The 26,325-nt window shown below is 51.1% G+C and overlaps 13 protein-coding genes across 13 annotated transcripts; 5 read left to right on the top strand and 8 right to left on the bottom strand.

Moving 5' to 3' along the window:
- Nucleotides 1-104: 104 nt before the first annotated feature.
- On the top strand, nt 105-1,984 carry ASPVEDRAFT_204169 (putative C6 transcription factor; the record flags this gene model as incomplete). The annotated part of the gene is made up of 5 exons (XM_040809418.1): nt 105-256; nt 305-964; nt 1,008-1,367; nt 1,421-1,740; nt 1,790-1,984. 5 exons carry the CDS (start codon nt 105-107, stop codon nt 1,825-1,827), a joined length of 1,530 nt encoding a protein of 509 aa, XP_040674319.1. The 3' UTR covers nt 1,828-1,984.
- Nucleotides 1,985-2,035: 51 nt separating this feature from the next.
- ASPVEDRAFT_89768 (uncharacterized protein) lies at nt 2,036-3,079 on the bottom strand (the record flags this gene model as incomplete). The annotated part of the gene is made up of 2 exons (XM_040818681.1): nt 2,036-2,805; nt 2,857-3,079. The coding sequence occupies 2 exons, from the start codon at nt 3,077-3,079 to the stop codon at nt 2,036-2,038; spliced, it is 993 nt and encodes a 330-aa protein (XP_040674318.1).
- A 574-nt stretch (nt 3,080-3,653) lies between these two features.
- Nucleotides 3,654-5,858, bottom strand: ASPVEDRAFT_34698 (Zn(II)2Cys6 transcription factor; the record flags this gene model as incomplete). The annotated part of the gene is made up of 4 exons (XM_040810882.1): nt 3,654-4,787; nt 4,834-5,512; nt 5,557-5,668; nt 5,840-5,858. 4 exons carry the CDS (start codon nt 5,856-5,858, stop codon nt 3,654-3,656), a joined length of 1,944 nt encoding a protein of 647 aa, XP_040674317.1.
- Nucleotides 5,859-6,313: 455 nt separating this feature from the next.
- On the bottom strand, nt 6,314-7,532 carry ASPVEDRAFT_144440 (uncharacterized protein; the record flags this gene model as incomplete). Its single annotated transcript, XM_040807986.1, has 4 exons — nt 6,314-6,607; nt 6,682-6,789; nt 6,847-7,138; nt 7,162-7,532. 4 exons carry the CDS (start codon nt 7,530-7,532, stop codon nt 6,314-6,316), a joined length of 1,065 nt encoding a protein of 354 aa, XP_040674316.1.
- A 614-nt stretch (nt 7,533-8,146) lies between these two features.
- ASPVEDRAFT_402672 (uncharacterized protein) lies at nt 8,147-10,104 on the bottom strand. The gene is made up of 4 exons (XM_040812110.1): nt 9,846-10,104; nt 8,790-9,800; nt 8,422-8,635; nt 8,147-8,367 (listed from the first exon to the last, which is right to left on the bottom strand). Exons 1-3 carry the CDS (start codon nt 9,893-9,895, stop codon nt 8,593-8,595), a joined length of 1,104 nt encoding a protein of 367 aa, XP_040674315.1. The 5' UTR covers nt 9,896-10,104; the 3' UTR covers nt 8,147-8,367; nt 8,422-8,592.
- A 3-nt stretch (nt 10,105-10,107) lies between these two features.
- ASPVEDRAFT_156183 (uncharacterized protein) lies at nt 10,108-11,588 on the top strand. The gene is made up of 2 exons (XM_040808509.1): nt 10,108-10,825; nt 10,877-11,588. Exons 1-2 carry the CDS (start codon nt 10,143-10,145, stop codon nt 11,292-11,294), a joined length of 1,101 nt encoding a protein of 366 aa, XP_040674314.1. The 5' UTR covers nt 10,108-10,142; the 3' UTR covers nt 11,295-11,588.
- A 46-nt stretch (nt 11,589-11,634) lies between these two features.
- On the bottom strand, nt 11,635-13,696 carry ASPVEDRAFT_179986 (acyl--CoA ligase). The gene is made up of 3 exons (XM_040808851.1): nt 13,461-13,696; nt 12,777-13,409; nt 11,635-12,727 (listed from the first exon to the last, which is right to left on the bottom strand). Exons 1-3 carry the CDS (start codon nt 13,558-13,560, stop codon nt 11,766-11,768), a joined length of 1,695 nt encoding a protein of 564 aa, XP_040674313.1. The 5' UTR covers nt 13,561-13,696; the 3' UTR covers nt 11,635-11,765.
- Nucleotides 13,697-13,973: 277 nt separating this feature from the next.
- On the top strand, nt 13,974-16,003 carry ASPVEDRAFT_144742 (uncharacterized protein; the record flags this gene model as incomplete). Its single annotated transcript, XM_040808014.1, has 4 exons — nt 13,974-14,082; nt 14,126-14,342; nt 14,386-14,448; nt 14,494-16,003. The coding sequence occupies 4 exons, from the start codon at nt 13,974-13,976 to the stop codon at nt 16,001-16,003; spliced, it is 1,899 nt and encodes a 632-aa protein (XP_040674312.1).
- Nucleotides 16,004-16,251: 248 nt separating this feature from the next.
- ASPVEDRAFT_144692 (alpha/beta hydrolase) lies at nt 16,252-17,603 on the bottom strand (the record flags this gene model as incomplete). The annotated part of the gene is made up of 3 exons (XM_040808009.1): nt 16,252-17,162; nt 17,221-17,359; nt 17,421-17,603. The coding sequence occupies 3 exons, from the start codon at nt 17,601-17,603 to the stop codon at nt 16,252-16,254; spliced, it is 1,233 nt and encodes a 410-aa protein (XP_040674311.1).
- Nucleotides 17,604-18,323: 720 nt separating this feature from the next.
- ASPVEDRAFT_144681 (glycoside hydrolase family 32 protein) lies at nt 18,324-19,844 on the bottom strand (the record flags this gene model as incomplete). Its single annotated transcript, XM_040808007.1, has 1 exon — nt 18,324-19,844. The coding sequence occupies one exon, from the start codon at nt 19,842-19,844 to the stop codon at nt 18,324-18,326; it is 1,521 nt and encodes a 506-aa protein (XP_040674310.1).
- An 821-nt stretch (nt 19,845-20,665) lies between these two features.
- ASPVEDRAFT_47688 (glycoside hydrolase family 32 protein) lies at nt 20,666-22,375 on the top strand. The gene is made up of 2 exons (XM_040813843.1): nt 20,666-20,954; nt 21,010-22,375. The coding sequence occupies exons 1-2, from the start codon at nt 20,676-20,678 to the stop codon at nt 22,246-22,248; spliced, it is 1,518 nt and encodes a 505-aa protein (XP_040674309.1). The 5' UTR covers nt 20,666-20,675; the 3' UTR covers nt 22,249-22,375.
- On the bottom strand, nt 22,318-24,612 carry ASPVEDRAFT_402588 (Zn(II)2Cys6 transcription factor). The gene is made up of 7 exons (XM_040812105.1): nt 24,434-24,612; nt 24,083-24,366; nt 23,797-24,033; nt 23,400-23,744; nt 23,262-23,336; nt 22,647-23,213; nt 22,318-22,600 (listed from the first exon to the last, which is right to left on the bottom strand). Exons 1-7 carry the CDS (start codon nt 24,548-24,550, stop codon nt 22,387-22,389), a joined length of 1,839 nt encoding a protein of 612 aa, XP_040674308.1. The 5' UTR covers nt 24,551-24,612; the 3' UTR covers nt 22,318-22,386.
- A 149-nt stretch (nt 24,613-24,761) lies between these two features.
- On the top strand, nt 24,762-26,087 carry ASPVEDRAFT_156179 (uncharacterized protein). Its single transcript, XM_040808508.1, has 5 exons — nt 24,762-25,044; nt 25,097-25,386; nt 25,446-25,659; nt 25,727-25,847; nt 25,914-26,087. Exons 1-5 carry the CDS (start codon nt 24,826-24,828, stop codon nt 26,012-26,014), a joined length of 945 nt encoding a protein of 314 aa, XP_040674307.1. The 5' UTR covers nt 24,762-24,825; the 3' UTR covers nt 26,015-26,087.
- The last annotated feature ends 238 nt before the right edge of the window (nt 26,088-26,325 follow it).

Raw genomic sequence — 26,325 nt, 5'->3', positions numbered from 1 at the left:
AAACCCCGGAGATGTACGGCAGGTCTTGCACACTTCTACCCGGCCGTTCAGAGAATGCTTGCCCTGAGAAGGAGATGGGCAGTTATTACACAGTCTTTGACAGCATGAAGTCCTCCACCAACTTGCCCATCCAATGTACAATCTCTACATCTTCGGGTTCAGCCAGCGATACATCGGCTCCAAATGCCTGCCAGAAATGTTCCAACAACAAACGGAAATGTGACAAGCGCATCCCTAGCTGCTCGCGATGCCTAAGGTACGCGTGGTTTCTCTAGACACGCGCCGTTGGTGCTCACTCGCGTAGGACGAATTCCGAATGCGACTACTATTATGGGCTCGAGAGCGAGCTCCCTCCTGGACTATCATCTGCTCTCCTTCTATCTGCAACGCCGACGGTGGCAGGCTGTCTATCAGTACCTGGCGTATTACACCCCCTCCCTATACAGAGTATTGACATTGATCGCTTCGCTGTGGAGTTGGTCACTGCTACCCTCGCTGAACGGGGCCAGCCTGTGGAAGCAGTACTCCAGGAATATTCTAAATACATCCATACATGGCTAGCAACAATCCATGAACAGAGAATTCGATCTCGCATATGGTCGCTTCAGCATAGCCCTCACGCAGAGACCGCATTAATCCTGCTAGGAATGTCTTTAATCACCGCCAAAGGGGACAGCGCATATAGCAAGCACAGTGCTGAAAGCTCGATCTATCCACTGGCCGCCTATCTCTTTTCTGTCCTGCAGTTTATGCGAGGTCCATCGCTTGAGCTTGCCCAGGGGGGTCTGCTACTTGCTGTGTACGAGACCGGGTCAGGGCGTTCCCAGGCAGCGTTCATCACCATCGGAATATGCGCAAGGATGGGGTATTTGCTCCGCTTGAACATCGATATGCCGGACCCAGAGAGCTGGGCGATCACCGAGGAGCGGAGAAGGGTCTGGCTAGGAATACATATGATGGAGCGGTTAGTATCCTAACATCTAGAAGACATATGCTTATCGCTACAGGCTCACCCACCAGGTCGCGGATATCACGGCTACCCACGCCGTAGAGGACCCTGCCAATGACTTCAAACTACCGATTAACGAGGAGTATTGGCAGTGCTACACAGCTTCCCTACCACCGAGACCCTTCCAGCCATCCTTCTCAACGCCAGCAGACATTCCTCAGTCATATTTTGCGCGCGAGATTCAAGCCTCTCGCATCCTGGGCAATGTGCAAAATCTGTCTAAGCCTAAACAAAACGAATCAGTTTACGATAACATCGACAGAACCGATGCCCTTCTGATGCACTTCATGAAGCACCTCCTCCAGCAAACCCCAGAGAGCTGGAAGGTGATGTGTGGAGCAAACTCAATCGCCATGCTGTGAGTCACTCCCAAATGCAAAAGAAACACCAAGCTAAACCAGGCGGACATAGGACGTCTCTCGTTCTCCATCGCAAGCGGCTTTCCTCTATGTCCCAAAACACCCCCTCACCATTTCCGCCTGGTAAACAAGATCGATCAATCCTCGCACTAACCTCAACCGTAAATATGGTCCGTGACACATGCATCAAGTTCAACGCCCGGGACCGGAAAGATAAACTACGTATCTTGCCCTTGCCGGCAGCGATATGTGTTGGTGAGGCAGCGCGAATGGCGGTATGGCTTCGCGAGTGGCGTACAGCCGACCCGCCTATCGATATCGAGCCCCTGCAACAGACGCTGGAGTATTCGGCGGATGTGTGGACTTTGGCGGGTATGATTGACTCGCCTTTATATTTACGGCTGCTTATCGTTTTGTGTAGGTGATTACTTGCGAGACCTCCCCGGAGGTGGGAGTTGATCGCGCAATGGATTTTGCTACTATTATCGATGTTTGAGAATCCCAGCCTTGTCTTTCCAAGGAATAACCGGGGATATCTCGTCCAGTAATAAAAGTGTGGATGTTTATCTGGGATATTATACCGAAAGTAACTGCAGTATTCAAATAATTAATGCGCAATAATTATCCTAATTCGTAATCTAATTCCATATCGTCACTTGTGCAATCCTTACAAAGCCAGCATCATTGTGAACGAGACCCCAGCAAGAGCGATATAAGCCCAGAAACTACGAGACAGTGTGGAGGCCGCACCGACGCCTCCAGGTGGAAGGTCATTGTCCCCTGATGGCCCATCACCTCCAGACTCAGCGGTGGCGGTGGCACTGGGAATAACGTCGTCGTCACCGGGATCGGTCGGGTCAGAATCAGAATCAGAGTCCGAATCCGAATCCGAGGTGGAGGTGGAGGTGCTCCTAGTAGACGACCGCGTAGAAGAACTAGACGTAGTCGTCGACGTAGAAATATCAGACAAGTCAGGGGTCGTCTGCGCTGCACTCGACAGACTCGAACTGTAACTCTCGAAGATAGAGCTCGCGGACGCAGAGTTCGAGGCTGTTATTGACACAGTACTCGACGTGGTCTCCCTCGACGAAGTCAGCGACAGCGTACTCGTCGTCACCTCGACCCTGATCTCCCAGTAGACCTCGATGTACCAGTACACGTAGTAGTACCAGTAGATGATCTGCGTGGCGCTGTAACAGCCATCGTTCGGGCAGCAGCCGTGTTCGCCGTCGAGAATCACGCAGGTATATCCGGCCTTGCAGGCGCCTTCGGTGCGACAGCATGTCGCGCCTTCCAGCATGCATCCGTCGTGGCAGCACTCTTCGGGCTTGTTGCAGACATGGCCCGCTGAGCAGCAGTTGTGTTTGGCGCGTTGCACACAGTATCCGGAGCCGTTGCAGCAGCTGTCAGAGGTCGAGGGACAGCACCGGCCGGTTGCTATTGGAAATAGTTGTTAGTGACGCGCAGTTGCAGTGTGAGGGTACTTACTCTCGCACAGCTTGGTGGCGCCGGGGCAGTACGTTCTCTGGCGCTTCTCCAGCGCATTGATTCCAAACAGATCGCTGCCAGTATCGATGGTCGCATTGCTGCGGAATGCGGAGTCGCCATCTATCGCCTTCGAGTGTGGGACGAAGAGGTTCTGCGAGCTGGCCAGCAGCGCGGTGCTGAGGCACGAGAGGCCTAGCAGCAGTTGGGAAACCGAGAATCGCATTGCGACAATTCTTGAGGCTGAGAAGAAAGGAAAAAAGAGTTGATCATTTCCCTGGGGAGAGCTCAGTTATTTGAAAGACACAGAGATAACCCCAACACGAGGCCAAGAGAGCCGTCGAGGCCCACCTCGTATTCAGGGCAACTGCTTCTCCGGATTGGCCTGGATAGGGCTGGGCACACACCAAGGAACCCTAATCAAACCATTTTTAGGCCTGCTCTGCTGATCTTTAACTCTTTTTATTGTGGTTGGAGGCAACCTTCACAGTCAAAGGAGCCTTGAGCCTCTGAGCCTCATCACGAGAATCATCCGCGGTTTGAGTCATGCCTGGTTTTGCAATATGCAGATCCTGAAAGAGCTAACCAAACATGAAAATGTTGGATACGACACCAGTCGGACCTCCCCCATCGAACGGTTATCTTTATGATAGTCATACTCCTGTACCACGCCTCACTTCACGAGGGTGTTTAGTGTTTCCCCGCGAGCCTGTGCAAACACGAGAAAGTTAGTTGAATAGCCGAAAGGGCCGGACCTTTTACACGGCATACTCGGCCTTCACGCAATGTAATGGACACAACTATTTCTCACATTTCTCACCTATTACACGCAGGAAACATTCCAACTCCGTACTCGTCAACACCTCCTCCAACAGTGGCGGCGGCGCTGTCTTCAAGCCCCCATCTCCATCGAAATACTCTGGGGTATCAAACTGGTCCCCACACACAGCAGACTCAAAGAACGCCGCCATCGACTCAGCAAGAAAGTACACCTCACCGAGTTTCCGGAGCACCTTCATACAATCATAGAATGACTGAAACCCTGCAATCCAGGTATCTGGGCCTTGGCCGGACCTGATATAGAACATCTGCGTTGCCAATACAGGTAGAAGTAGTCCAACTGTTGTGGTGCCTAAGTAGTGTATCACGTCGACGCGATACAACTCCTCCACGATGGCGGCGATGGACTGGATCGCTGGTTGGATCTGTCTGTCGGAAGTGTCTTGTCGCGTAGTTTCGGATGAGAAGGCCTCCGTAGGATGTGATCCACACCGGTCTCCTTTATGCTTGTAAACAGCGCTCAAGGCGTTTAGAAAGACAAGATTCAGCCAGGCTCTATATGTAAAGATCGGCTTCTCGATATCGGAGAGAGTTGATGTTGGTGGTAGGGACTCGTGTTCAATATAGTAGGGGAGATCGGCTCGCCAGGCTTGAAGGAGGTCGGTGCAGCGCGAGATGGTGGCTGCGTCGGGATCTGGAGTAATTATCCGTGAAATAATGGTGGAAAGGCGGGCCTTTTCGATAAATATAGCAGCTAGCTGGGCTTGGTGGTAGGGGCTGCGGAGAACATCGCAGCTGTCAAGCATTCGGGTGATAGCTGCCGGAAATACGCCGATCGTGAAATCATCCAGCGTGGGCAAGGTGGTAGTATAGCTCTCTTCAGGGATGATGGTGTTTCGCCGAAGATTCATTGCATTGAGGCGGTCTCGCGTGTAGAGGCACCACCAGAGACGACGCCCGAGACGGTTGAGCTCCCTAGATGGCTCCGCTTCAGCAAGGTCCGGGAGTCCAATAGACGTTGCCAGAGAGAAGGCCGTTTCAAGCCAGTAATGGAAATCTCTAGGGCTGTCAGGCGTTTCGTGCCAGTAAGTCAGAAGTAGCGCAGACTGGATGATGACTATCGGGTCGGTCTCGAGACCAAGGTCATAGGCGATCTACTCTTGTTAGATAACATTCCTGTCAAGGACATAGCTGTCATACAGTTGCTTTTAGGAAGAATTCCCTTCTAGGCTCCTTCTGTGACGAGTAGCCAGCACGATAGAGATGGTGTGGCTTGATGAATGTAGCGCTTGCGAACATAACGGCATGGAATAGAAGGAGGCTCAGAGGCGAACTTCCATTGTTGATGGCAATTGCCTGGAGAAACTCTTCCAGGTCTAATAACGGCATATAGGGATACACATTAATCACGAATGTCGTGAGCAGCTCATTGCGTAGTTCTTCGTCGGGGAAAGTGAAAACTCCGTTTTCGTCAAGATACTGGACGTCTTCCAGCGATATATCATGGTCAGGCTTTTTTATATACTGTGGGAGCGTGCTGGGGAGCGTATATGAGGTGGAAGTACCCAGAAGGTCGTGAGCAGCGGATATCAGATTGTCCAGCGGTTGCATATAGTGGACAGCAGTTGATCGTTCGCTAAATGGCGGGCTATCACCATCATAATTCCCCACCGTCAATTCATCTCCACTGGAGTCTCTATATCTTTCAATTAAAGGACATTTAATGCCCCAGGCGCGGCATGTGAGACACCCAGGTTTGTCCTCGTTGCAACAGATGTTGTTGGACCGACAGAATCCACACTCGCCCGACAGCGAAGACGGGGCCATCAGGAAGGGCTTGATGTTGAGGCTAGCACTTAGCTCCATCCAGGCCATACGGCTATACGGCGTCAGTCTGATATATGTTGCGAAAGGGAGATTTACTGAGATGACTCTAGATCCATGAGGAAGGTGATTCCCCTCTCCACTCGTTCCTGGGCGTAATTTTGATACGCCGCAATTCGCCGAGATTTGCCGGAATCACTCCAACATTTGTCTGATGTCTCGTTTATTCAGTCTCGCGTCGAAGATTAAGGGATGATGAGTATTACTGTTCATCCGGAAGATACTCTCTCAAATTCCTGTGTGCAAGCAGGCCAGGAAGTGGCAGGTGGCGCTTAGGGTATATATACTTGAACCCTTTCTAACTTCGCGGCTATATACTTACAGATTTCGTGCCTGCTCATCTTACCTCGGTTATAAATTTCCACGACGGCCTTAGTGTTAAATAATTATTTTTAGAATGATTCTAATATATACATAATTCTCAAGTCTTTCTTGAACAAAGTTTCTAGTATAATAGATTCTCAGCAGGTTATCGCAACCACGTACCGAATATCTGTCTTCGCTGGGTATCCCGATCGAACATTATAAGAGGACTTGGGTGGGGATATTGAATGAATATTCATGGGTTGGCATGCATAGCCAGTTGAGGAATAGAACTAGCCAAGTGCTTGCTGATATTTGGTCCAGATAATATTCATGGCCTGGACGTCTTCAATGTATATTGCAATACATGTCCGATTTAAAGAGGCAACAAAGTAGACCTTAGTTTGATATTATAATTTACGAAATAGCCTGTACCTTTATCCCACCAGAAAAATCACACTTACCGTGAATATGACACTAGAAGCAGTAGCCCTCAAACCGGTTCGTGACCCCCAACAGCGCTTCTCCTCCAACCAAGGCCCTTCAAGGGAGTTTGCAGTTTTGAAATTGCTTGCTTCTCCCTGTCTAAGACCGTAGGACTGTCCTGTGTCTGTACTGTCCCCTTAACCCCTGCAATATTTCGTAAAACGTTTGCGGGATTGGCCGTCGCCCACAGAAGAAACGTGACGAGTGTCAGTGGAATTGCGATCACCCAATATACCCAGAAACTGGACGAAATGGTAAATATGTCTGACTGATTACTGAAAAAGCTCGTACTAAATAATGTCTATTTGGCGAGCCCTTGACGTTAGTATGCGTTCCGATAGGTAATGTGTACTTGTACTGGGTGGGATAACTCACTGAGACAAAGATGCCTGGAAGATAGACAAGACAGAGGGTAAGAACGGCCTTCATAGGGTTGCCTGATGAAGACGCTCGGCTAGACCTCTCAGAGATGAGATTAAATGACTAGATGTATACCTCATTAGTTTGCAAAATTATATCTGGCTCCGGGCGCCCTCATACCAGGTTTATTTCATTTATATGTCTGTCATTTAGACCTTTTATCCTGCATATCAAGGAAAACACTCGGTTTTTCTCGAAGAGAAGGCCCGAGTATGTGTCCAACCATGAGGGTAAAACATGCAAGACTTGACGTGGACTTTCCTGCCGCCAACGCTCTTGTGCTGTAAGAAGAGCTTGAAGCGTGTTATCGGCAACCTCGATCGTCTCCTGGTAATGATAGAGATGTCGAGAAATGTCGTGTGGGAGACGACCATCTGCCTTATTCTGTAATTCATCTCGGTTTCGCTGCGGGCTGGTGTTAGCAATGAATTGAACAGGAGAATGCCATGATAGTGCCATGCCTTTTCTTCAGCCCGGACTATATCACGCAATTTCCAATGCGCAGAATCATAAATCTGCAGAACCTCCTTGGCAAATGCGTGGTGCCACGCGAAAGGATTCACCGTTCGCTTCTCATGGTCTGGGATATGGTCGACGAAAGATGAGACCCAGGAATCACGAAGGCTGAAGATGAAAACCAGTTGGCGGCCTGTTTTGCAGTCCCATTCCACATAAATGCAGGGTTGCTGCCAGTGGTATTTAGTTGGGCTGTTTACGGTTTTGATCTTGAAACAAGCCCAGGACACTGCGTTCGTTAGAAAGGTATAGAAACTAGAACAGATATGGCCCACCTTTAGGGTAAGCATGGCCGTCCATAAAGCCGTATTTGCAATTAAAAGCACCATTGGTATCCTGCTTTATTATCTGTCGGAACGTCTCGTCAAAACGGCTTCCATATCCTGAGATGCTGGACTCTTCCGGGAGAAAACTGCAGATCATATTAGCTTCTGGCTGGTGAAGAAAGAGCGAGATATATCCCTACATGACAAAATTGCTAGCTGTCCTTTGCTACAATGGTATCGCTGCGTTAGCATTTTTTTCCCACTTGGGGCATGTAGACATACATCCAGGGACCCCGAATCCCACGCAAAGGAATGCCGCTCCCATATGTCAGGTTCTGAAAATAAAATCAGCGGATACGGTGACTTAGCCTGAAGATAAGATTACACCTACCCGTTTCTTCAAATGCTATGATTTCTTCTTGCGGCATGACAAGTGCTTTGGAAAAGAATGAGGGCTGGCCTCCATCGTGCGCACGATGGACTCGCTTCGAGGCGGAATCCAGTGCCCCTGCCGACATTTGCAGGCTTTCAAGTGGCTTTTTGCTTGCGGGCTCCGGCTTCGGCTCAAACGATTCAAACGGGCGTATAGATGAGCTTTGTCCTATAGCCTGCTCAAGCATGGAAACAGCTCGGGATTTGCTTGAATCGAAAATAAACCAATCCACCATTTCCTTAAGGGCAGTGACCGGATTGCGCAGGGAAATACTGTGTGCATTCGATGCCTCTTTGATCTGATCCAGGGCAGCCCCCATGGGCATGATATAGGCTTCCCCGAATGGGTTGAGCCCTACAACATAACCGTAGACCTCATGTGTGATGAGATCTACGACCAGGGAACCGGAGTCGCCCTTCTGTAGTCCTGTAATCCACATATGAGAATGAGGCTCAACTGTATTATGACTAGCGAACTTACCATCGGGCCCAGTAAACGAGATATTCCACACTTCCGCATGGCCTGGTCGGTTTATGCCACCAATATATGAGCTCCCGCGCAGCAAAGTGCCTCGGACGGGACTTTGCAGCGAACGGAGAATAACCACCTCAGCCTCACTCTCTGGCTTATGCTGCGCGACATCGCGCAGTATTATGGGTTCCTGCGGGTTGTCGGAAGAAAGGTAGAAATTGGGCTTTGCACTCATCTCATCGGATAGCTCAACCAATGCCCAGTCAAGGTCGGGGGTGTTGGTGCTCTCTGGCTCCGTGAATAAATGCAAAGCCGCAGAGTTCAGCTCTCCTTGGAAAGTCCGAAGGAGTCCATTGTTGCTGTCAGATCCATTGGGCGCAGATGTAGGGCGAGGCGTAGCAGGGGCTCTCGGGGTGCTGTCGTCTTCAGAGATCTCGTACTCGACATCGTTTACCGTGAAATTAAAATGCTCGCCAGCCGGGCTGCTTTGGCCTTCATCTAGCATATTGGGTGCATGGTTGGACTCTGGTTTAGTGTCATCTGCTCTTTGAGGATCCTTCATCAAGTGTGCGAACGCATGCCCGACTGTTAGCCCATAGACCTTGGAGTCGACCTCTAGAAGGCAGGACAAGGTCGTACAGGACCCGTCACTATACGTAACCCTCGAGCTGCACATGGTTAGGTCTGACCAGGGAAGACTGTCGGTGTCATGGAGCGGTTCAATTTGGAGCCCTTCGGCGACCCTGCGTCGCCAGAGGAGAGTGAAGGGTAGTGGCCCCTCCTGGATCCATAGATAGATCTGGAATCTTGGCTTGTCTTGGGTGGGGTGGCTTTTCTGCTGAGAATTGAATAGTTTGCGGCGACGCTGTGGGCTTGGGGGATCATATTGCTCCTTCAAGTCTGGTCGCACCAGCAGTTTCCCCAAGGCCCGGCAGACTTCTTTCGTGCAAGTGACAACTATGGAAGGGCAAGATTTCGACGGCGATGTTCCGCATTGCTTCAACAGATAACCAACCCCTTGGGCATAGTGTCTCAGTGTCTCGTGCTCTTCGACGGCCTTTTGGAACATCCGAGCGATCTCATAGAATCTATCCCAATGTGCTGGTGTGATCTGACCGGTGGCGTCTGGATAAATACGGATTGCGGTGCTCTTGACAAATGGGAGGGTACGGTATTTCTTGAACATCGACTGAGGGGTTTGCAGTTCCACCGATGAGCTCCTCGAGGAGACCGCCGTGGTGTCCGGTGTTGAAGTGGGCGCTCGAACGGAGCTCGAGGTCGACAGCACTTCTTCGGTAGTGGTCGCAGAGTCGTCGCATCGTGTCTTGGGGATCGTACGGGATGGGGAGGAGACAGATGAGAAGAGGCGATCGACCTGGTGTGGCGAGCTGTTGTTGTTAGCAGAAGAATTGAATATAGGGCTTTCTTCTTGCCGATGAGTTTCCTCCCCGCCACGGATATCTCGCGATATAGCCACCTCCATTGGCAGCCAGATCAAAATGGGTTGTCCTGGCAGAAGGGGAACCTGCGGGGATCAGCTTCAGGTCGATCGTTTGCTTGGACGCGCAATATTAAGCGCTGCGCGACGTGGTCCCAATCACAGGCCCTTGTTCCTCAGCCTCGCGCGAGGCGCTGGCAGCTGAGGGGTTATATCTTGATCGGGCTACCTTCGTAATGGACCAGCTCTGCTGTGATGGCTGTCTTAAAGGTATTATTTGACCCTGGCATCGATGGGCGTTCTCAACGACGAACAAAAAGCAAGCATAGCCCGGGAGCTGCTCTTGGGTGAGGCCGACCCCCCTGCTGACCTTTCAACGTACTTTACATACTACGAGTCTGTCTTCTGCTCTTCTATCCATCCCAGGGGGTTTGTGAAGCGGTATTCTCCTGCTGTTTCCACCCATGAAGACGTTCTTGAATGCGCAAGGAGGCTCCGTGAGAATCCCACGTCGACCCGCGAAGAGTTGACGAACAGCCTATTCCCCGACAGGACCATTCCACCAGAAACGAAGGACTATGCGCTTAGATCAGTCATCTATGTTATGTTCATGCTCAATTGTTCACTCAAGCGGATGCACTCTCCAGGATTCAAAATCGGCAGTTATTCACCAATATCCTGGGAGGCAGAGGAGTCACTTGTCGCCTACGTGAAACGCGCCCTCCCGCGAGTCCCAGTCGACAAAGGCACGCCGTTTGTTAGCTGGGAAGAGCGGGGAAAGGAGCTCAGGGCATGGAAGTTGAAGAAGCGATACCACCTACAGCTCCGGCCGACGAGCAACATCGCAGAACACCTTCTTTGCGATCCCGCAACAAGAACCGTGTATATATTCCACCACACAGCGTATCTAAAGGCTCACCTTCGGCGGTCTGAAGAACAGCCTCTCGATCAAGAAGCTTGCGAGAGCCTGAAGCTGTAAGCCTTCATGCTGCTGCCATTACCTGCAAACTGTCTGACTCTGTACAGTGGGACACTCCCTCCTCAGTTACTTCTCGAAACTCTTTACACAATCTACTCCATTCTCTTCCCAGTGGCAAACGACCCAAAAGGCAAATCAAACAAACTACTCTCTCGCTTAATTCGCAAGGGAAGCTTCGATCGAGATGCTAGGCTTGTTGAATACATCAGGAATGAAAACGACCCCATCGTATATGTCTACTGGAACGCCCGCCTAGAAGAGCTGTATAACTTCGTGCAGGACCTTCCCCCGAGGAATCGGTTCACCTGGTGGATAGAGCGGCACACCTCCGAGAGAAACGCACTGACCATTGCTATCATCGGTTTATTTCTGAGTGCCTTTTTTGGACTTCTGGCTTGCCTTATCGGAATTGCGCAGCTCGTAGTGGCTATCCTTGCTTGGAAGCGCCCGAACCAGCCATCGTGAGTTCAGATGCATTTTGTCCTCTGCTTTGCTACGCCAACGTTCATCGGTATATGTTGGAGGACGCATCACCAATCAACTTGGATATCTAAGCAGCGTACACAATATACTGATATCAATGCATGACTTCCTCCCGGCATAAGGCATGGAGGCCCTATTTGGAGGGTTCCTTGTACCTTGTACCACCGTACTTTGTGGTATCTAACATGCCCTTGGGGAGTATACACATAGCCGGAAGTACTGCTAGACCGAGATATCTAGTATCTACTGATATATGGGTTTATTGGACATATTAAGTAATACATCCAACGAGCCCAAAATTTAAAATTTCATCAATGTAATTCTGGCGGAAAGTGCCCACTTTTCGTCGTCTAGGTAGATTGGTATGTCGTCTTGAGCATCACACTGGCGGCATAATCTATCTGATGGAACATCTAAACGCGAAGATATCCAACCGAGCTAAATGAGCTATATCTACAACCTCGCACTAACTCCTTTGCTGAACGTCTCTTGTACCTGATTCTTGAGCAGCCGTCTCAGGATCTTCCCGCTGGGGCTTTTTGGAATGCTATCAACAAAGTGAACGCCGCCTCGCAACTGCTTGTAGTACGCAACCCTATCTTCCAACCATCGAGCAATATTCCGAGCTTCCTCTTCCGCTGGGGTTCCAGAAGAAATGCTATTTTCACTGCGAACGACAAAAGCAAGCGGGACTTCGGTACCGTGCTCTTCGCTCTGAATTCCAATCACTGCCACATCAGCAACGGCATCATGGTGTACTAGAATACTCTCTAGCTCTGCCGGAGCAACTTGAAACCCATTGTACTTGATCAGCTCCTTCACACGATCAGTAATGTAAAAGTGCCCATTCTCATCCTGGTAGCCCACGTCGCCAGTCCGAAGCCACCCATCTGCCGAAAGCGTCTGGGCAGTGGCCTGGGGGTTATTATGATACCCCAAAAAGACATTTGGGCCGCGTAGAAACAGCTCGCCCACTTCGCCTGTTTTGACTTCTGCTGGTTCCGAGTCGATTCCCTCCTCTGGCATACTCATGTACTTGGCCTCCATATTCGGCAGCAATTTACCCACTGAGCCAATCGTGCTATGCCAGTCTTCCCAGGACTGGTTGTGGCTTGTTGGACTGACTTCCGTGCAGCCGTATCCCTGCTTGATCCCAACACCTAAGCGCGCGTATGTGGCTTCAACAAGTTTCAGTGTGAGCGGTGCACCGCTACAGTTTAGCATCCGCAGGCTCGACAAATGGTACTTTTCCACGGCCGGGTGCTGGGTCAGAAGCAGTACCACTGGGGGAACGACGTAGCTGAACGTGATGCGGTAGTTTTGGATATACGCGCACCATTTCTCAATTTCGAACTTTTCCATTACAAATACCTGATACCCAGTATACAAGGGGGCGTGGAGGAGACGCAGGAGCCCTGGAAAAGTATTAGCATGCGGGAAGCCGGCAACGACATTTTAACTAACCATATATGTGAGAAAAAGGCACAAAACCCAGAACTCGATCGCCCTGTCCGTCGCTGCCGCCGTTCCAGGTAAGGTTTCCTCCCTCGCCGGCGCTCGCCTGTAGAACATTGGAAACGATGTTTCGGTGCGATAACGCAACGCCCTTCGGGGGCCCCGTTGTACCTGACGAGTAAACGATGAAGGCACATGTTCTCGAGGGCTCGACAATCGGGCGCTCTGCGCTCATCCTAGGAAGAGTTCCGATTGAGGAGAAGTGCCTGGTTCTGTTTTCCGGGTCGTGGTGGTCTCCAAGGAGGAGGATACGGTCCTCTGGCAGTCCCACCTTTTTAGCAGCTGCCTTTGCAACTGATAGCACTGACATATAAGTAACTAGTGCCTTCGCGCCAGAGTCGCGCAGGTGAAATGCGAGTTCATCGACTGTGTACACAGGGTTCGTAGGAGATATTATTCCCCCGGCCCACAGCGTCCCCCATGTTACGACCGGGGTGTCAATGCTATTAGGGGAGAACAGCGCGAGTACATCACCCTGCTTCCATTGGAAAGTTATTTGCAGGCCGTGTCCAAACGTAAGACTGCGTTGCTTCAGAGTCTGGTAGGTGTAGTGGCGTTGTGTCTCGGCGTCCTGGTATATGACTTGTAGTAGTTAGTTATAGCAACTCTTGTTAGCCATAAACGGCGACATACTCTTATCATCTGGGTAGGGTCTGTCTTTTCGTTCGAAGAGAAAGCTCCATATATCGACGTTGGGAATGTCGATTGGGGGGAAGGTGGAAGAAACTGGCATATTGAAGGACTTTGTATTTCCTCAAGTTGTGGATACGGTGGTGGCATGAATGGTCTGTCAATACGCATAACTAATATATAGAGGCAACATCATGGACCGAGTCAAGGCAACCAGCGGCTACATCGACCCGATCAAGCATGACCACATAGACAGTCCATTTACGGATCGGATAAATATCCTGGGGGCGAAAATGCAAAGTATAATACTTTGGGCACGAGATAGAGACCGAGAATCGCCGATGGCTGCTCTCTCGGCGATTTTACGGCGGTTGGCGGGCAGAACCCCTCATAACATCGACAACCAGCGACCTAGGCTCTCGGATACAGAACCGGTTGCAAACTAATATATGGACCTGTAACCTGCATCCGTTGGACATTTGCTACATTCCACAGTTTTATAGGTTATACGCAATCATGACCAACACTCCAGCACCGGCTTCTGCAGAGTCAGGGACCTTCACCCGCCTGGGCCCACTGCCTAATTCCTACACTGCAGACCCTGGTCTCCAGCGAATGCTACAATGTAAGCCTTCGATTCGTATTTCGTCAAGTACTAACAAATATAGGGTACCTCCCCGCCGACACCTTGAAGCGGGCTGAGCCCCATCTGGCCAAAATGGGCGAAGAGGCTGTTTCCTCGCAGATCCACGCCTGGAACGCCGACGCAGAGGTCAACCAGCCGTATGTCAAGAAATACAACGTCTGGGGCGAGAGGTATGGCTATGACAGATTGATCACAACCGATGGATGGAAGAAGCTGGGGAGATGGGGTGCTTCGAATGGGTGAGTTGTCTTTCCTTTTATTAGAACTGAACTGACGGTTTAGGGTTGTTGCTTTGGGGTATGATCGCTCTTATGGTAATGACCGGCGCACTGTTCAATATGCTGCGTGAGTATTCGTACCTTTGTTATGGTTCATGAGCTGACTTTTAAGTGTATATCTGTTTGCCCCGTCATCGGCCATGTATAGGTGTCCGCTGAGCATGACTGACGGAGCGGCATTCATACTGTCGAAGCGTCTGAAAGACTTGCCCAGCGACCATATCCTGCACACTGTATTCCGAAGACTAACATCAACCGGAGAGGACAACTGGACATCCGGGCAATGGATGACAGAAAGAGCTGGCGGAAGTGATGTCCAAAATACCGAGACATGGGCCAGTTATTCTCCTCTGCCGCAGGGATCGACGTCGACTGATCCCCTTGCCGAAGGCGACTACCTGATCAACGGATTCAAGTTCTTTTCCTCTGCTACGGATGCCAACGTCGCCTTTCTGCTCGCAAAAACCGAGTCTGGCAAACTGAGCTGCTTCATCGCCCCGTTGCGGAGGACAGTTGTTGGGCCTGATGGGAAGACAGAGGAACTATCCAACGGTGTACGCATCCACCGACTCAAAAACAAGCTCGGCACCAAAGAACTACCAACAGCTGAGCTAGAGCTAAGAGGAATGCGCGCCCATCTAGTCGGCGACCTCGACGAGGGTATTCGCACCATCGCGCCCCTACTAAACGTCACCCGCATCCAGACCCTACTGGGAACACTATCAACATGGCGCCGCGCCATCGACATCACCAAGAATTTCGCCAGGTGCCGCACCACCGTCGGCGAACCATTGTGGCTGATCCCCATGCATCTCCGCGTCATCGCTGATCTGGAACTTAAACACCGCGGCGCCATTAACCTCGCCTTCCTCGCTATTTCGGTCATGGGGCTTGTTGAAAATGCACCACATGCTACTGCGAACCAGGCGCATCTACCGCAAGACCCTGGCGAGGCGGCAGTCGTGTTCCGTGTACTCACCGCAATCTGCAAGGGCACCGTCAGCAAGATGTCTATGACAGGCGTGCAGGAGTGCCAGGAAGCGATGGGCGGCGTCGGATACATCGACGAGCCGGACGAGCCTGAATTCAACGTTTCGCGACTTCTTCGCAGTGTGGCCGTGTATCCTATCTGGGAGGGCACGACAAATGTCCTGGCAAGTGAGCTGGTGCGGTTCCTGATGAAACGCGATACTCTGGCCGTGCTGTCGGGATGGTTTAGCAGGGTTCTTTCGTTGATCCGGACGCCTGAGCTGGGTGATGCACTTAAACAGGCCTTTGCGTCGTTTCTATCGCGTGTCAAGTCTACCCCGAATGCGAACTTGCTTTCTGATGCCCGGAGGGTCATGTTTACCTTCACGTGGATACTGGCTGGGGCTCTGCTGGCGGTGGATGGCGAGCGGGATGGGAACGCCCCCGAGATGGAGATGGCGCGTAGGTGGACTTTGTACGGTGAGGCAGGCGTTGGTGATTTTGCCTTCCGCGATATCGTGAAGCCCTATGCAGCTTTTGAGTCGTCTTCGGCGGATGAGCATGCGCGGTGGGATTGTAGGATTGCCTGGGGGGTTGAGTTACCGGCGAGACAGGTTTTTGGACATAGATCGTTGAACGAGTCCAAGCTCTAGCCTGGCTGCAATATTCTGTGATTCAACATCAAGCAATAGGTTTAGGTTTGTGGTGTACTTCGGAATTGTTTGAATCTTATAACTCTTCGGCGCTTAACCATGGACAAATAATACATCCCTATCAAATATATATAGGCGCTTCTGTGCTCGGACCAAGCTATAAGCCAAGGAATACCTCGATATAATCCTAGTAGGTCTATAGTGCTACTATAACTGGTTTATGTCTATATATATATAATGGAGTATCATCACAGCTTATTATGGGGACGCTGTGTAGGCCCTTTCTGCAAAGCCTCGCGAAATGCCAGACTGAATGTCTGCCGCTCCCTCAATGTGAGAGGGGCCCATTGTCGCTCTCTCTCATGGCTCAGACGCTTCCAATGTTGCACCTCCTTGCTAATCCAACACGATGCTTGTTCGGCAGTCTCCTGTACATTCTCAAGCGGCAGCAGATGGCTTCCATCAAGGGTGATGGACTCGACACGCCCACTGGCAGTCCCGCCAGAACCACCAACTCCAGTTCCCGTATTTTCAAGTCTATCCTTGGCCATCTCGGTGACAGCATTAGGGACATCGTTTCCTAAAATGTACAGAACGCTAGGTCGTAGGTGTGGGATTTGATGAAAGGCCATGACAGGGGCAGGACAATAAAACGGCGAAATCTGGTCGGCTGAATGATCAAAGTCCAATGCTGTTTGTCGGTCTGGTTGGGCTTGATCGGATATCAATCTTAAATATACCAACACTTCCTGGTGCCTCGGTGTTGTCAGTGTCACTTCGTTCCCTGTGCTCTCAGGATATAGCAAAGTAGGCAATTGTCGGAGTCCGTATTGCTGGAACCGCTCAAACACACGAGGGTCCCACTTCTGGTACAGAGCCTTAGCTCGCAAACTGTTAGCTGCTGCGTCCTTGCTGGGCCAGATGTCACGGCGATCAGCAGAGGCCTTTGCTGGAACCCAGTTACGCTCGAGTGTGTGATGTCGCATAATGCCCGGCTCAACAAGAACTAGGGTCAAGAAGAGACTCGGGTGCATCAAAGCCAGGTTCACAATCTGACAAGCCCCCATGCTGTGCCCTACTCCGACAATTGGTCGAGGCATCCTGTCGCGGAATGTATTCACTAGATGAAGTAGATCGCGGGAATGATCATTCCAGGAAGCTAAGTTCTCTTTGTTATTTCACATATTTGATTTTCGGTACATCGGAAAAGGTCTTACGCTCGTTTCCGATCTTGTCCTCGTTAAGGACGTAGCTCGCACCTTGGGTTGCAAAGTCGGCCATCCATATTGCTCGCACCGAAATACCCATATCCTTGAGAGACTTGACCATGTCTTCCCACAAGGGCTCATACAGTTCCTTCAAAAGACCTGCCGTCAGCCATTATCCACGTTTTCATTGTTGTGTTTGTCTAGCAGACCTTGGTGAACCCATTGGCATGAGCACTAATGATAGTCACATCTCCGGGTGCTGGACTGAGGTTCTCTCTTGGAATATATTCCTTGACCGCAAGACGCAGGACTGTTTCTTCTGAAGTGGTAGCATGATCGTACTCCCTCAAATGTTGACATGGTAGGGAGTGCTCCGTGACTATGAAGGCCATGCTGAATCAGGGAATCTTCTGCGAGAATTGAGTGAGTAAACAGGGTAGAGAGGTTCCAGTGGGTAAAGCTTGTTACTATTATAATCAGCAATCCCAAGCCGAGGTGCCGATGACCCGGAGACTTTTCTGATATACCTGACAACCATGGGCTATGCACAAAGTCGACCATTTCGTTAGCATTGGCCTTTAGACACACCCGTAAAAACTCAGTACGTTGTTATTTTTCCCACGGCAAACCTCCACGCTCCGATACCTGCGTTGGAACCAGGTGGAGAACGAATCGCCGCAATTACCAAATATACAACACCGAGAATCGCCGACAACCACCAACCCGTTGATAAGAGTGTAGTGGAGCACCATTCAGAGAAAGGATGTGGAATTTCGTACCTGTGATGGGACAGTTTTACGAGGGTGGCACTATCCCACCCAGGTGAAAAGTCCCTGCATTATAATGTCCCACGGGGTAGGTAGCATGTCAATATCTCTTTGCCAGTTACCACAAGCTACAGAAATACTTTCCAGGGATCGCCTCCCCAATTGTAAATCGACCTGCAATGCTTCAATTTATTTCAATATCATAGAGAACGCTTATGTTCCTACAGCTATCGCGGACCTCATCACTAAATGAAGCATAAAAACCAAGAACACAAAGGTACGAGTTCCAGAATTCCGGGCAGCGTCCTCCGACGATGTGGAAAAAGTATGGCAATTTCCAGCAATCTACTCAAGAGAGACCTCCCTGACCACTACACTCTGTAGCATGACGGACCCTCCAGTTACCTGCAGAGCCAGGCCATCTGCTGTGTCATCTGGGAAGATAAGGTCCGAGATAACAACCTTCCCTTTCCCGCCAAAAACCTCCACAGAGCAGGTATCAACCAGTGTCCTGATATGGACCAGCCCCGAAGAATCGGGCTGCAGAGAAGCATTGTGAACGCCCCCTGCTGCAGCGTCGTAGGTTGTATCCCCACTAGCCGTTCGGTCAACTGACAGCGTCGCGGTGGACTGTTTGTACTGGATGACTGTTTGCTGTGATCCGGCCTTTCGAACTGCCAGTGACAAAATCGCGTCTTTCTGTGGGGTGAATGCAAGCTCGATATCCAATGCTGTTCCCCCAACAGACGACAGAAGGGTCTGGCCCGGGGCAATTGTCTTGTTTTGTATAGTTGTCAGAGGCGAGCCTATATCCAAAAGTTCACTGACAGGCCACTGAATAAAGGAACGCGCAGAACCTGTTTGCTGTAGCGCCAGAGTGCGAGGGAACGAGAGCATCCCTTTCCAGGTGTTAGTTGGCGGGCTGGCGCCGTAGCTGTTTGAGATGCCCGCGAGGATCCGTCGCCCATCCGATCCAGGAACATTCTCCCAGCTCATCGCGCCGTCGAAATCACGCCCATAGTCAAGCCACAGATTCCCAGATTCCACAGGATCCGGCTTGAAGCTTTCGCCATCGAATGAACCTGTCAAGGCGAAGACGCCGTTCCCACCGGCTGGAGAACCCTTTGCCGGAGTCAGAATCAACACCCAGGTAGTCTCATCGGTGCCTTCAATAGGTAGCTGGAAAAGGTCCGGCACCTCCCAGCCGGTGATATTTGCCGGCAGGCCTGGTACCTGGGCTGTTCCAAGATCGCTCACCCAGGTCCAACGCTTGGCATCAGTAGAGGTCCAGAAAGTCACTTTGTCCTGGCCACCATGGGCAAGAATCATGACCCATTTCCCAGATGCCTCATGGAACAAGACCTTGGGATCGCGCGTCTCCAGCCCCCCGGTTGTATCATGGGGCGCTTCCTGTGCCGCTGAGATAATTGGGTTACCAGCGAACTTTGTGTAAGTCACGCCTCCATCCACGCTGTACGCAAGGCGCTGGTCCTGTGTACCATTCGACGGGAAGTATCCTGTGTACCAGGCCAGATAGGGCGGGCTCTGAGTGGTGCCTAGCCCTGATGTATTTTCAGCATCGTAGTAGCTAGTCCCGGTGAAGGCTTCGACGCCGTCCTCGCTTGTTATTGCGATGGGCTCATGCGTCCAGTGGACAAGGTCGGTGCTGGTTGCGTGGCCCCAGTTCAGGTTTCCCCAGACATTCTCGGTTGGGTTGTGCTGGTAGAACAGATGCCAGACAGAGTCAATCTTGATCAGCCCGTTGGGCTCATTCATCCAGTTTTTTTCCGGGACGAAGTGGAACAGTGGGCGATAGTCGTCGGCTAAAGCCTGGGCAGTAAGAAGGAGTAGAGTCGGAACAATCATGATGATGATAGGATTCTTGTTATTGACTTAGGAAAGAAGGCAGGATTGATTTGGATGATGTATCTGATCTCCCTGGATATTCGACCTTATATGCCTTTGCAACTCTTCAACAAAACACCATCATTTACACCCAATGTATGAGGCATTTACGCCCTGCTCGCTGTTGTATAGAATGTCGCACCATTGTTCAAGGATTTAAAGTGAAGTTCTGCAGGGGAAATACAGATCTACAGTGCCAACAACTGCCGGGGATGGGTTTAGGGTAAAAACCGCCCTCGAACTTGCGGGCGAGACTCATCGCTCCACCTCGCGGAGAGAGTGGCGTCTTCCGCGAGACGTCCTGTCTTCACAACATCCGCTGCCGATGCGAATATCCGGAGACCCCACGCATACCGGGGCTCCACTGTACCCCATGCCGATGCCGTCTCACCGGCGCCCCGTTGCGGGGAATACAGGGCACCTGGTAACCTCCAGTGGATGAAACTGTGGGCAACAGGGCGTCGGTTAGCACTTGTTTCTCCGCGACGGTCGTGTAGATGAAACTTTACTTCGTCCTGAATTCAACGTGCCTGAATCCGTGCTCGCTGAAATTGCTGCTCCCTGGAGCCTATATATAGCCCAAGGACCAGCCGGACTTCAAAACGTTCTAATCACACACTCGTTCTTCTACATCTGAGAATTGCTCGCGACCTCGCAAAGCTGGCGACCATGAAACTCAGTACTTTCTTTCTCTTGGGGCTGTCCGCCGCCAAAGCTGCCGCAGACAGTCCCGTCAGGGCCTATACAGAGCCATATCGTCCTCAATTCCACTTCAGCCCGGAGAAAAACTGGATGAATGATCCAAACGGACTTTTGTATGATGAGGGTGTTTATCACCTCTACTACCAGTACAATCCTGGCGGTAATACCTGGGGTGCAATGTCCTGGGGCCATGCAACGAGCGAGGACTTGCTGCATTGGACTGAGCAGCCTATTGCTCTGGAAGCCAGGGGGTACCCAGATGAGATCACCGAGATGTTCTTCTCTGGATCCGCCGTCGTTGACGAGGGCAATACTAGCGGTTTTGGTGACAATGGGACGGTTCCCTGGGTTGCCATGTATACATCCTATGTGAGTGTCCATGACGTGAAATGTTTTCGTATTGAATCATTTTAACATTATGTAGTACCCAACGGAGCAGACATTGCCTAGCGGGAAGCTCGTCCGCGCAAACCAACAGGCCCAGTCTATAGCCTATAGCCTTGATAAAGGGCTTACATGGACCACATATGACGCCGCCAATCCCGTTATTTTGGACCCTCCTGCTCCGTACCAAGATGAATTCCCGGAGTTCCGGGATCCCAATGTCTTCTGGCATGAGGGTACTGAACGATGGGTTGCAGTCATTAGTCTTGCAAAACTGCACAAGATCCTTATTTATACGTCAGACGACCTCAAGGAGTGGGAGTTGGCCAGTGAGTTCGGTCCGGTCAACGCTGTTGGTGGTGTGTGGGAGTGCCCGAGTATATTCCCACTCCGTCTCGACGGCGGAAATTCTGAGAAATGGGTTCTTCTGCTTGGCCTTAACCCCGGCGGCCCTCCAGGAACTGTCGGGTCCGGCACGCAGTATATCGTGGGTAGTTTCAACGGCACCACGTTTACCGCAGATCCCGACAGTGTCTATGACGGGAGTGGTTCGACTGACCAGGAAGCAAACTGGCTCGACTGGGGCCCAGACTTCTACGCAGCGCTGGGGTGGAATGGTCTACCTACCGCTGAGCGAACGGTTATCGCGTGGATGAATAACTGGCAGTATGGCGCTGCCATTCCGACAGATCCCTGGCGCAGTGCCATGACAGTTCCTCGACGCCTTGCCCTGAAGACGATCGGTGGCAAGGCCACGTTGGTTCAGCAGCCAGCGGGAGAGTGGAAATCAATCACTCCTGGTGGTAATTCCACCACCTTCCCTCGCGTGGATGGTGTTCGCGAGCTCGGCCGTATCGGGAAGACGCTCGAGATCGATCTGACATTCTCCAGTAGACAGGAATCGTCGTCAGGTAACAGCTCCGAATTTGGAATTGTCGTTGCTGCAACCCAGGACTATACCGAGCAAACGCGAGTCGGATATAATTTCGGCACGCAAGAAGTTTTCATTGACCGGTCCCAGTCTGGAGAGGTGTCCTTCGACGATACCTTTGCAAGTACGTACTATGCGCCTCTGTCTGCGCCATCAAACGGGATTATTTCCTTGCGGGTCTATGTGGACTGGTCTAGCGTCGAAGTCTTCGGGGGGCAGGGTGAAGCCACGATCACCAGCCAGATATTCCCTTCTACTGAGGCTGTGTATGGCCGACTCTTCTCTTCTGGCGGTGCAACGAGCAATGTGACGCTGGGGGTGAAAGAATTGCGTTCTACGTGGGAATAGGGCCTTACAGCAAGTGTTACGGGCAACAAGAGCGGGACATTTGAGCCACGAGTAGTGGCGGAAGAGTGACCAGTTATTTTCCATAGACGGATTAGCACCGAATTCGAGGACAAATTGAATACAGGAAAACTCATGCCATCACGTAGGATTCTCAAGACCTCTATTAAATCTGACCCCCTCCAGCCGGGCCTTCAGTGACTCGCGCATATACTGCACGGACGGACTCAGCATACTCGGCCGGTTCATAGCATCAACTGACCCGTTTATCTGTTGCCAGAGCTGTGGCTGGCAGAGCAACCGAAGATAATGCACTTCCGATGCCTCAATTGCAGCAATGCATACGATGTATATACTGAGATGCGTAAGTATGGGCTAGAGCCAAATTCCGTAGGACCTACTTCGCACAGAGAAACCAAGCCTTCGGCAAACATACTTGCAGAGCGAGGTTCGCTGAACCGAGGAAACTTGTCAGGGACTGGAAGAACAGTGGCCCGTGGGGTAGCAGCTCGGGGTCCGCAGAACCGGTCATTATGATGCGATATATCGCCGGCCAGTAGGTTGATACTTCATACAAGTGAAACTTGGCTCGGCATATGGCACCGTCTATCTGTTGTTCGGTCGGGTGCGATTCCGGCACAATACTCGACCAGATCATGCCCAGTGCGGGCCCTAAAGAGTGGCCAGGGTCTGGAATTTCCCCGCCAATGCTTGGCCCATCTCTTGTGCAGCTGGTGGACTTGTTCAACAGCGTTTGCATTTGTATCTCCGTAGGAAAGTGGAAATTTGCTTCCGTTGGCGAGTAAGCTTCTTCTGCCTGTGAGGCGTCGGGCGACGCAAATCTGGAGGGAGAGTGCGAAGCGTCGAACCAGTCCCACAAATCTGTATTGGTAGGTAGGGTTGTCGGATCCAAGTGGCCACGCATGCCTCCGCCTAAGGATGATAGAGTCAGATGCATAGAAAGCTCACTATATATTTGTTAGGACGTTCAAAACGAGGCAGGTAGCTGAACCGACCTCTGTATCATGTGGATAGTCCAATACAAACGCCTTATAAGCTGAGATTCAGGAGAGGTTTGACCACAGACAGTGCTTTACTCAGTTAGATAATGCCAATATTCAGCGACACAGTAGTCAGCTCAAATAGAAGCGTACTTTTTCAAAAACGGTTGCATCTTTAGAGACGCGCTTTGTATATAATCATGTGCTTGTCGGGGCTGGATCAGGCACGCCGAGTACAGGCTGAAAAGGACCAAGCACTGAATGCCTGTCACGCTGTATTCTTGAATTACTATTGGCAACATCGAAAGAGCGGCCTTGAATGATGATGACCTGGTGTTATCGTAGCTTATATGTGCCAGTGCGGCGACAAGAAGTGACACGCAAGATGTCGTAGAGGGAGGGAAACCCGCAGCATTTGACTCGCGAAAGTGGATAGGAAACTCCGAATGGAGAACAGGGAACCACCTATGTATTTGATCATAGAACCTGTGGAGAATCCTAGTAGTTGCCCGTAAGCATCGGTCTGCTGGCTCGTTGGTGCCAGACTCACAGATCAGCAGAATCAACAGCCATATGCTCGACGAACTGCTCTGATAATACTGCAGAGGGACGCTCCAAAATATACAGTAGATTCGTTAGATTTGACGGTAACCCGAGGAACTGCATGAGGTGAGTGGATTTGATCACCAGGGCCGGGCAGTATAAGTTGGCTTGACGCGATGGCGGCTCTACCAGTGGAGCGATCCGCTCCAGTCTTTCTCGGACGTTCATGAGTTCTTGCACCAACCTGCCAGGTACTTTAGCCAATGTAAGACCTGAAGAAGGGAAGGACTTGCTGGGATGGTTGGGGATCAGGAGACTGCTCATATACACACTCCGAGCCCTGCGAGACGCATAATGAACACTTTGGTTTGGCTCGGTCACATCGCCTCCTGTGTAGGCGACAGTACTCGCAAGCTGAAGCCGCAGATCTATATGGCAACATCTCAAACAATGATGTATGTGATGTGGGGATGTTCAAGGGTACGGACACTGTCGTGCCGACTGACGCCCAACTCACCGTGTTCTCGCTAGTAAACGGTGCAGAAACGGGATGAAAAGCGTATTTGAACGGGGGGTGCTGTAGATCGGTGCTCAGCAAATTGGATCTCTGGTTAGATCAACCAACACAGAGATGGAGCAAATACAATCTCACTTCGCACTATAAATAATGCGCCTATCAGGTACTTACATCCATACCCCACCGCTGGACCCTTCTTGGTCGCCTTTCGTATTTCAAAGCCAATCACAGGTCGCCTCAGCATGGATCGCGGAGAAGCATCTCCTCTCCGCGAGGGCGTCGGTGCCCGGCCCTGTGGCTCGCACGGAGTAGGAAGGTTTCTAGAACTTGTGGTTGGTGTGATTTCGCTCGCTCAGCCGTTCCCCAGATCCGTCGTCATCCTGGAATGCGGAGTGAGTTTTGGCCCCTGCCGTTCCCCGCTCAAGACGGTTTGTAGTGGGCCAATATATATCAATGGCTCGTGGTCAGCAGTCCCTGTGGTTCCGTTTTTGTTCTTGTTGCTTTGTCCCTCCAGCAGATATGACTGCGACTTTATTATGGGAGCTCCCAGTATTGTCCGGGCGGGCCCGCCTGACCCATTCGAAGAGAAGTGTTCATCGCCCTGACGATGACCCTGCAGCGTTGGTTCTGGAAGCCTGGTCCCAGGGCCTCATGACAGGCTCGCTGGTGATCATGGTCGGCGTCACATTTGCAAACATGCGGTCGGGTGTCTTGCTGCACAAACTGATTTTACTAGAGGTAGCTCGCAGAGACATCAGTACGGGTAGTGCCTGCTAACCAGGTGCCATAGTTGATCTTGGCTATCGCTCACGGAACCTTTATATTTGCGCCAGACCCTGTATACGGATGGTACCTGGCGTCAACCGCAATCGGACTGATCATATCGTGGTCCCTACACAATGTGATTGCGTGGATGAAGAATAGGCCGTTCATGAGCCGTGGGCTGTCTCTATTTTATATCGGCACGATTATCCTAGCTCAGCCTTACTGGGCGGCTGAGATCTACGCCAACTTCGCCTACTTTAACAATATCAATCTCGGTGCTTACCAAAAGATCCGCCCATGGGAAGCACTGTTCCGGTATGCACCGTTGCGTTGTTGCAGCATCCTTCTCTCGCTGATATCTGTGCATTGTCCAGCGACCCCTGGTGGATCTACACAACCTGTAATATCTTCTGGGTGATAAAGAAACATTACAAGTTCGGACTCATTGAGTTGGTGCGCGAATGCCCTCGCTTCGGTCTCATGCTGGGCTCAATGTGCCTTTCCATTCTGTTCAGTGTCGCCGATGTTCTCAGTGTTACCGGTGTCCTTAGCACTGCAATGCCCACAGGAATAAACCCCTTCTGGAAGGTGAGCGCTCCACGTTGTGGCAACCTGCCGCTGGTCTCCTCCGGGGTTAACAAATGGTGCCCTTCAGCTATGTTTCATGTTCAAATGCCTCTGTGATACTATCATTCTGGATGATTTCAAGAGCGCACTTGACAAGCTCAGTACTAGATGGCTCGCACGAAATGGAATGCTTGACATCCACACCGTAGGTCAGTCTTTCCCCTTTATTGTCTTACGGCCCTTATCCCCTGCATCTGGAGTCTAAATGTGCGTAGATTTCACGAATCAACCGAGTTTCACCGTTGAGCGTGCCCCGGACAAACACCACGATACTATGTCTTTAAAACATCCTGTCAGCGCTGTACATATTGCATAATGGGAAAGCTCCTTGCTTTGAACGGCGGCCAAGTGGATATACGCTAGTTGGACCACACAATGTACGAGATAGGCTTGCGTAATACCCATAATATGTACTTTTTGCTCCACGGCAAATCTGTGCTCAGACTCTTGCCCTTGGCCCGGAATGTCCTCCGGCTATCAGGTTCTCATCAGGAAGAACAGCTCATTGGATACAAGTTCGACCCTAATGCGGATATAAACGACTAATCGGCGAAACTCATGGAACCAAATCGTATAAGCGAGACGATTATCGGTGTCCCGACCAGAGTTGGGCCAGAAACACGGCCC

This window comes from Aspergillus versicolor, assembly GCF_001890125.1.
Source record: "Aspergillus versicolor CBS 583.65 unplaced genomic scaffold ASPVEscaffold_16, whole genome shotgun sequence".
Taxonomy (NCBI): Eukaryota; Fungi; Ascomycota; class Eurotiomycetes; order Eurotiales; family Aspergillaceae; genus Aspergillus; species Aspergillus versicolor.
The sequence above is the reverse complement of the archived record's forward strand: the minus strand, read 5'-3'. Positions and strand labels throughout refer to the sequence as shown.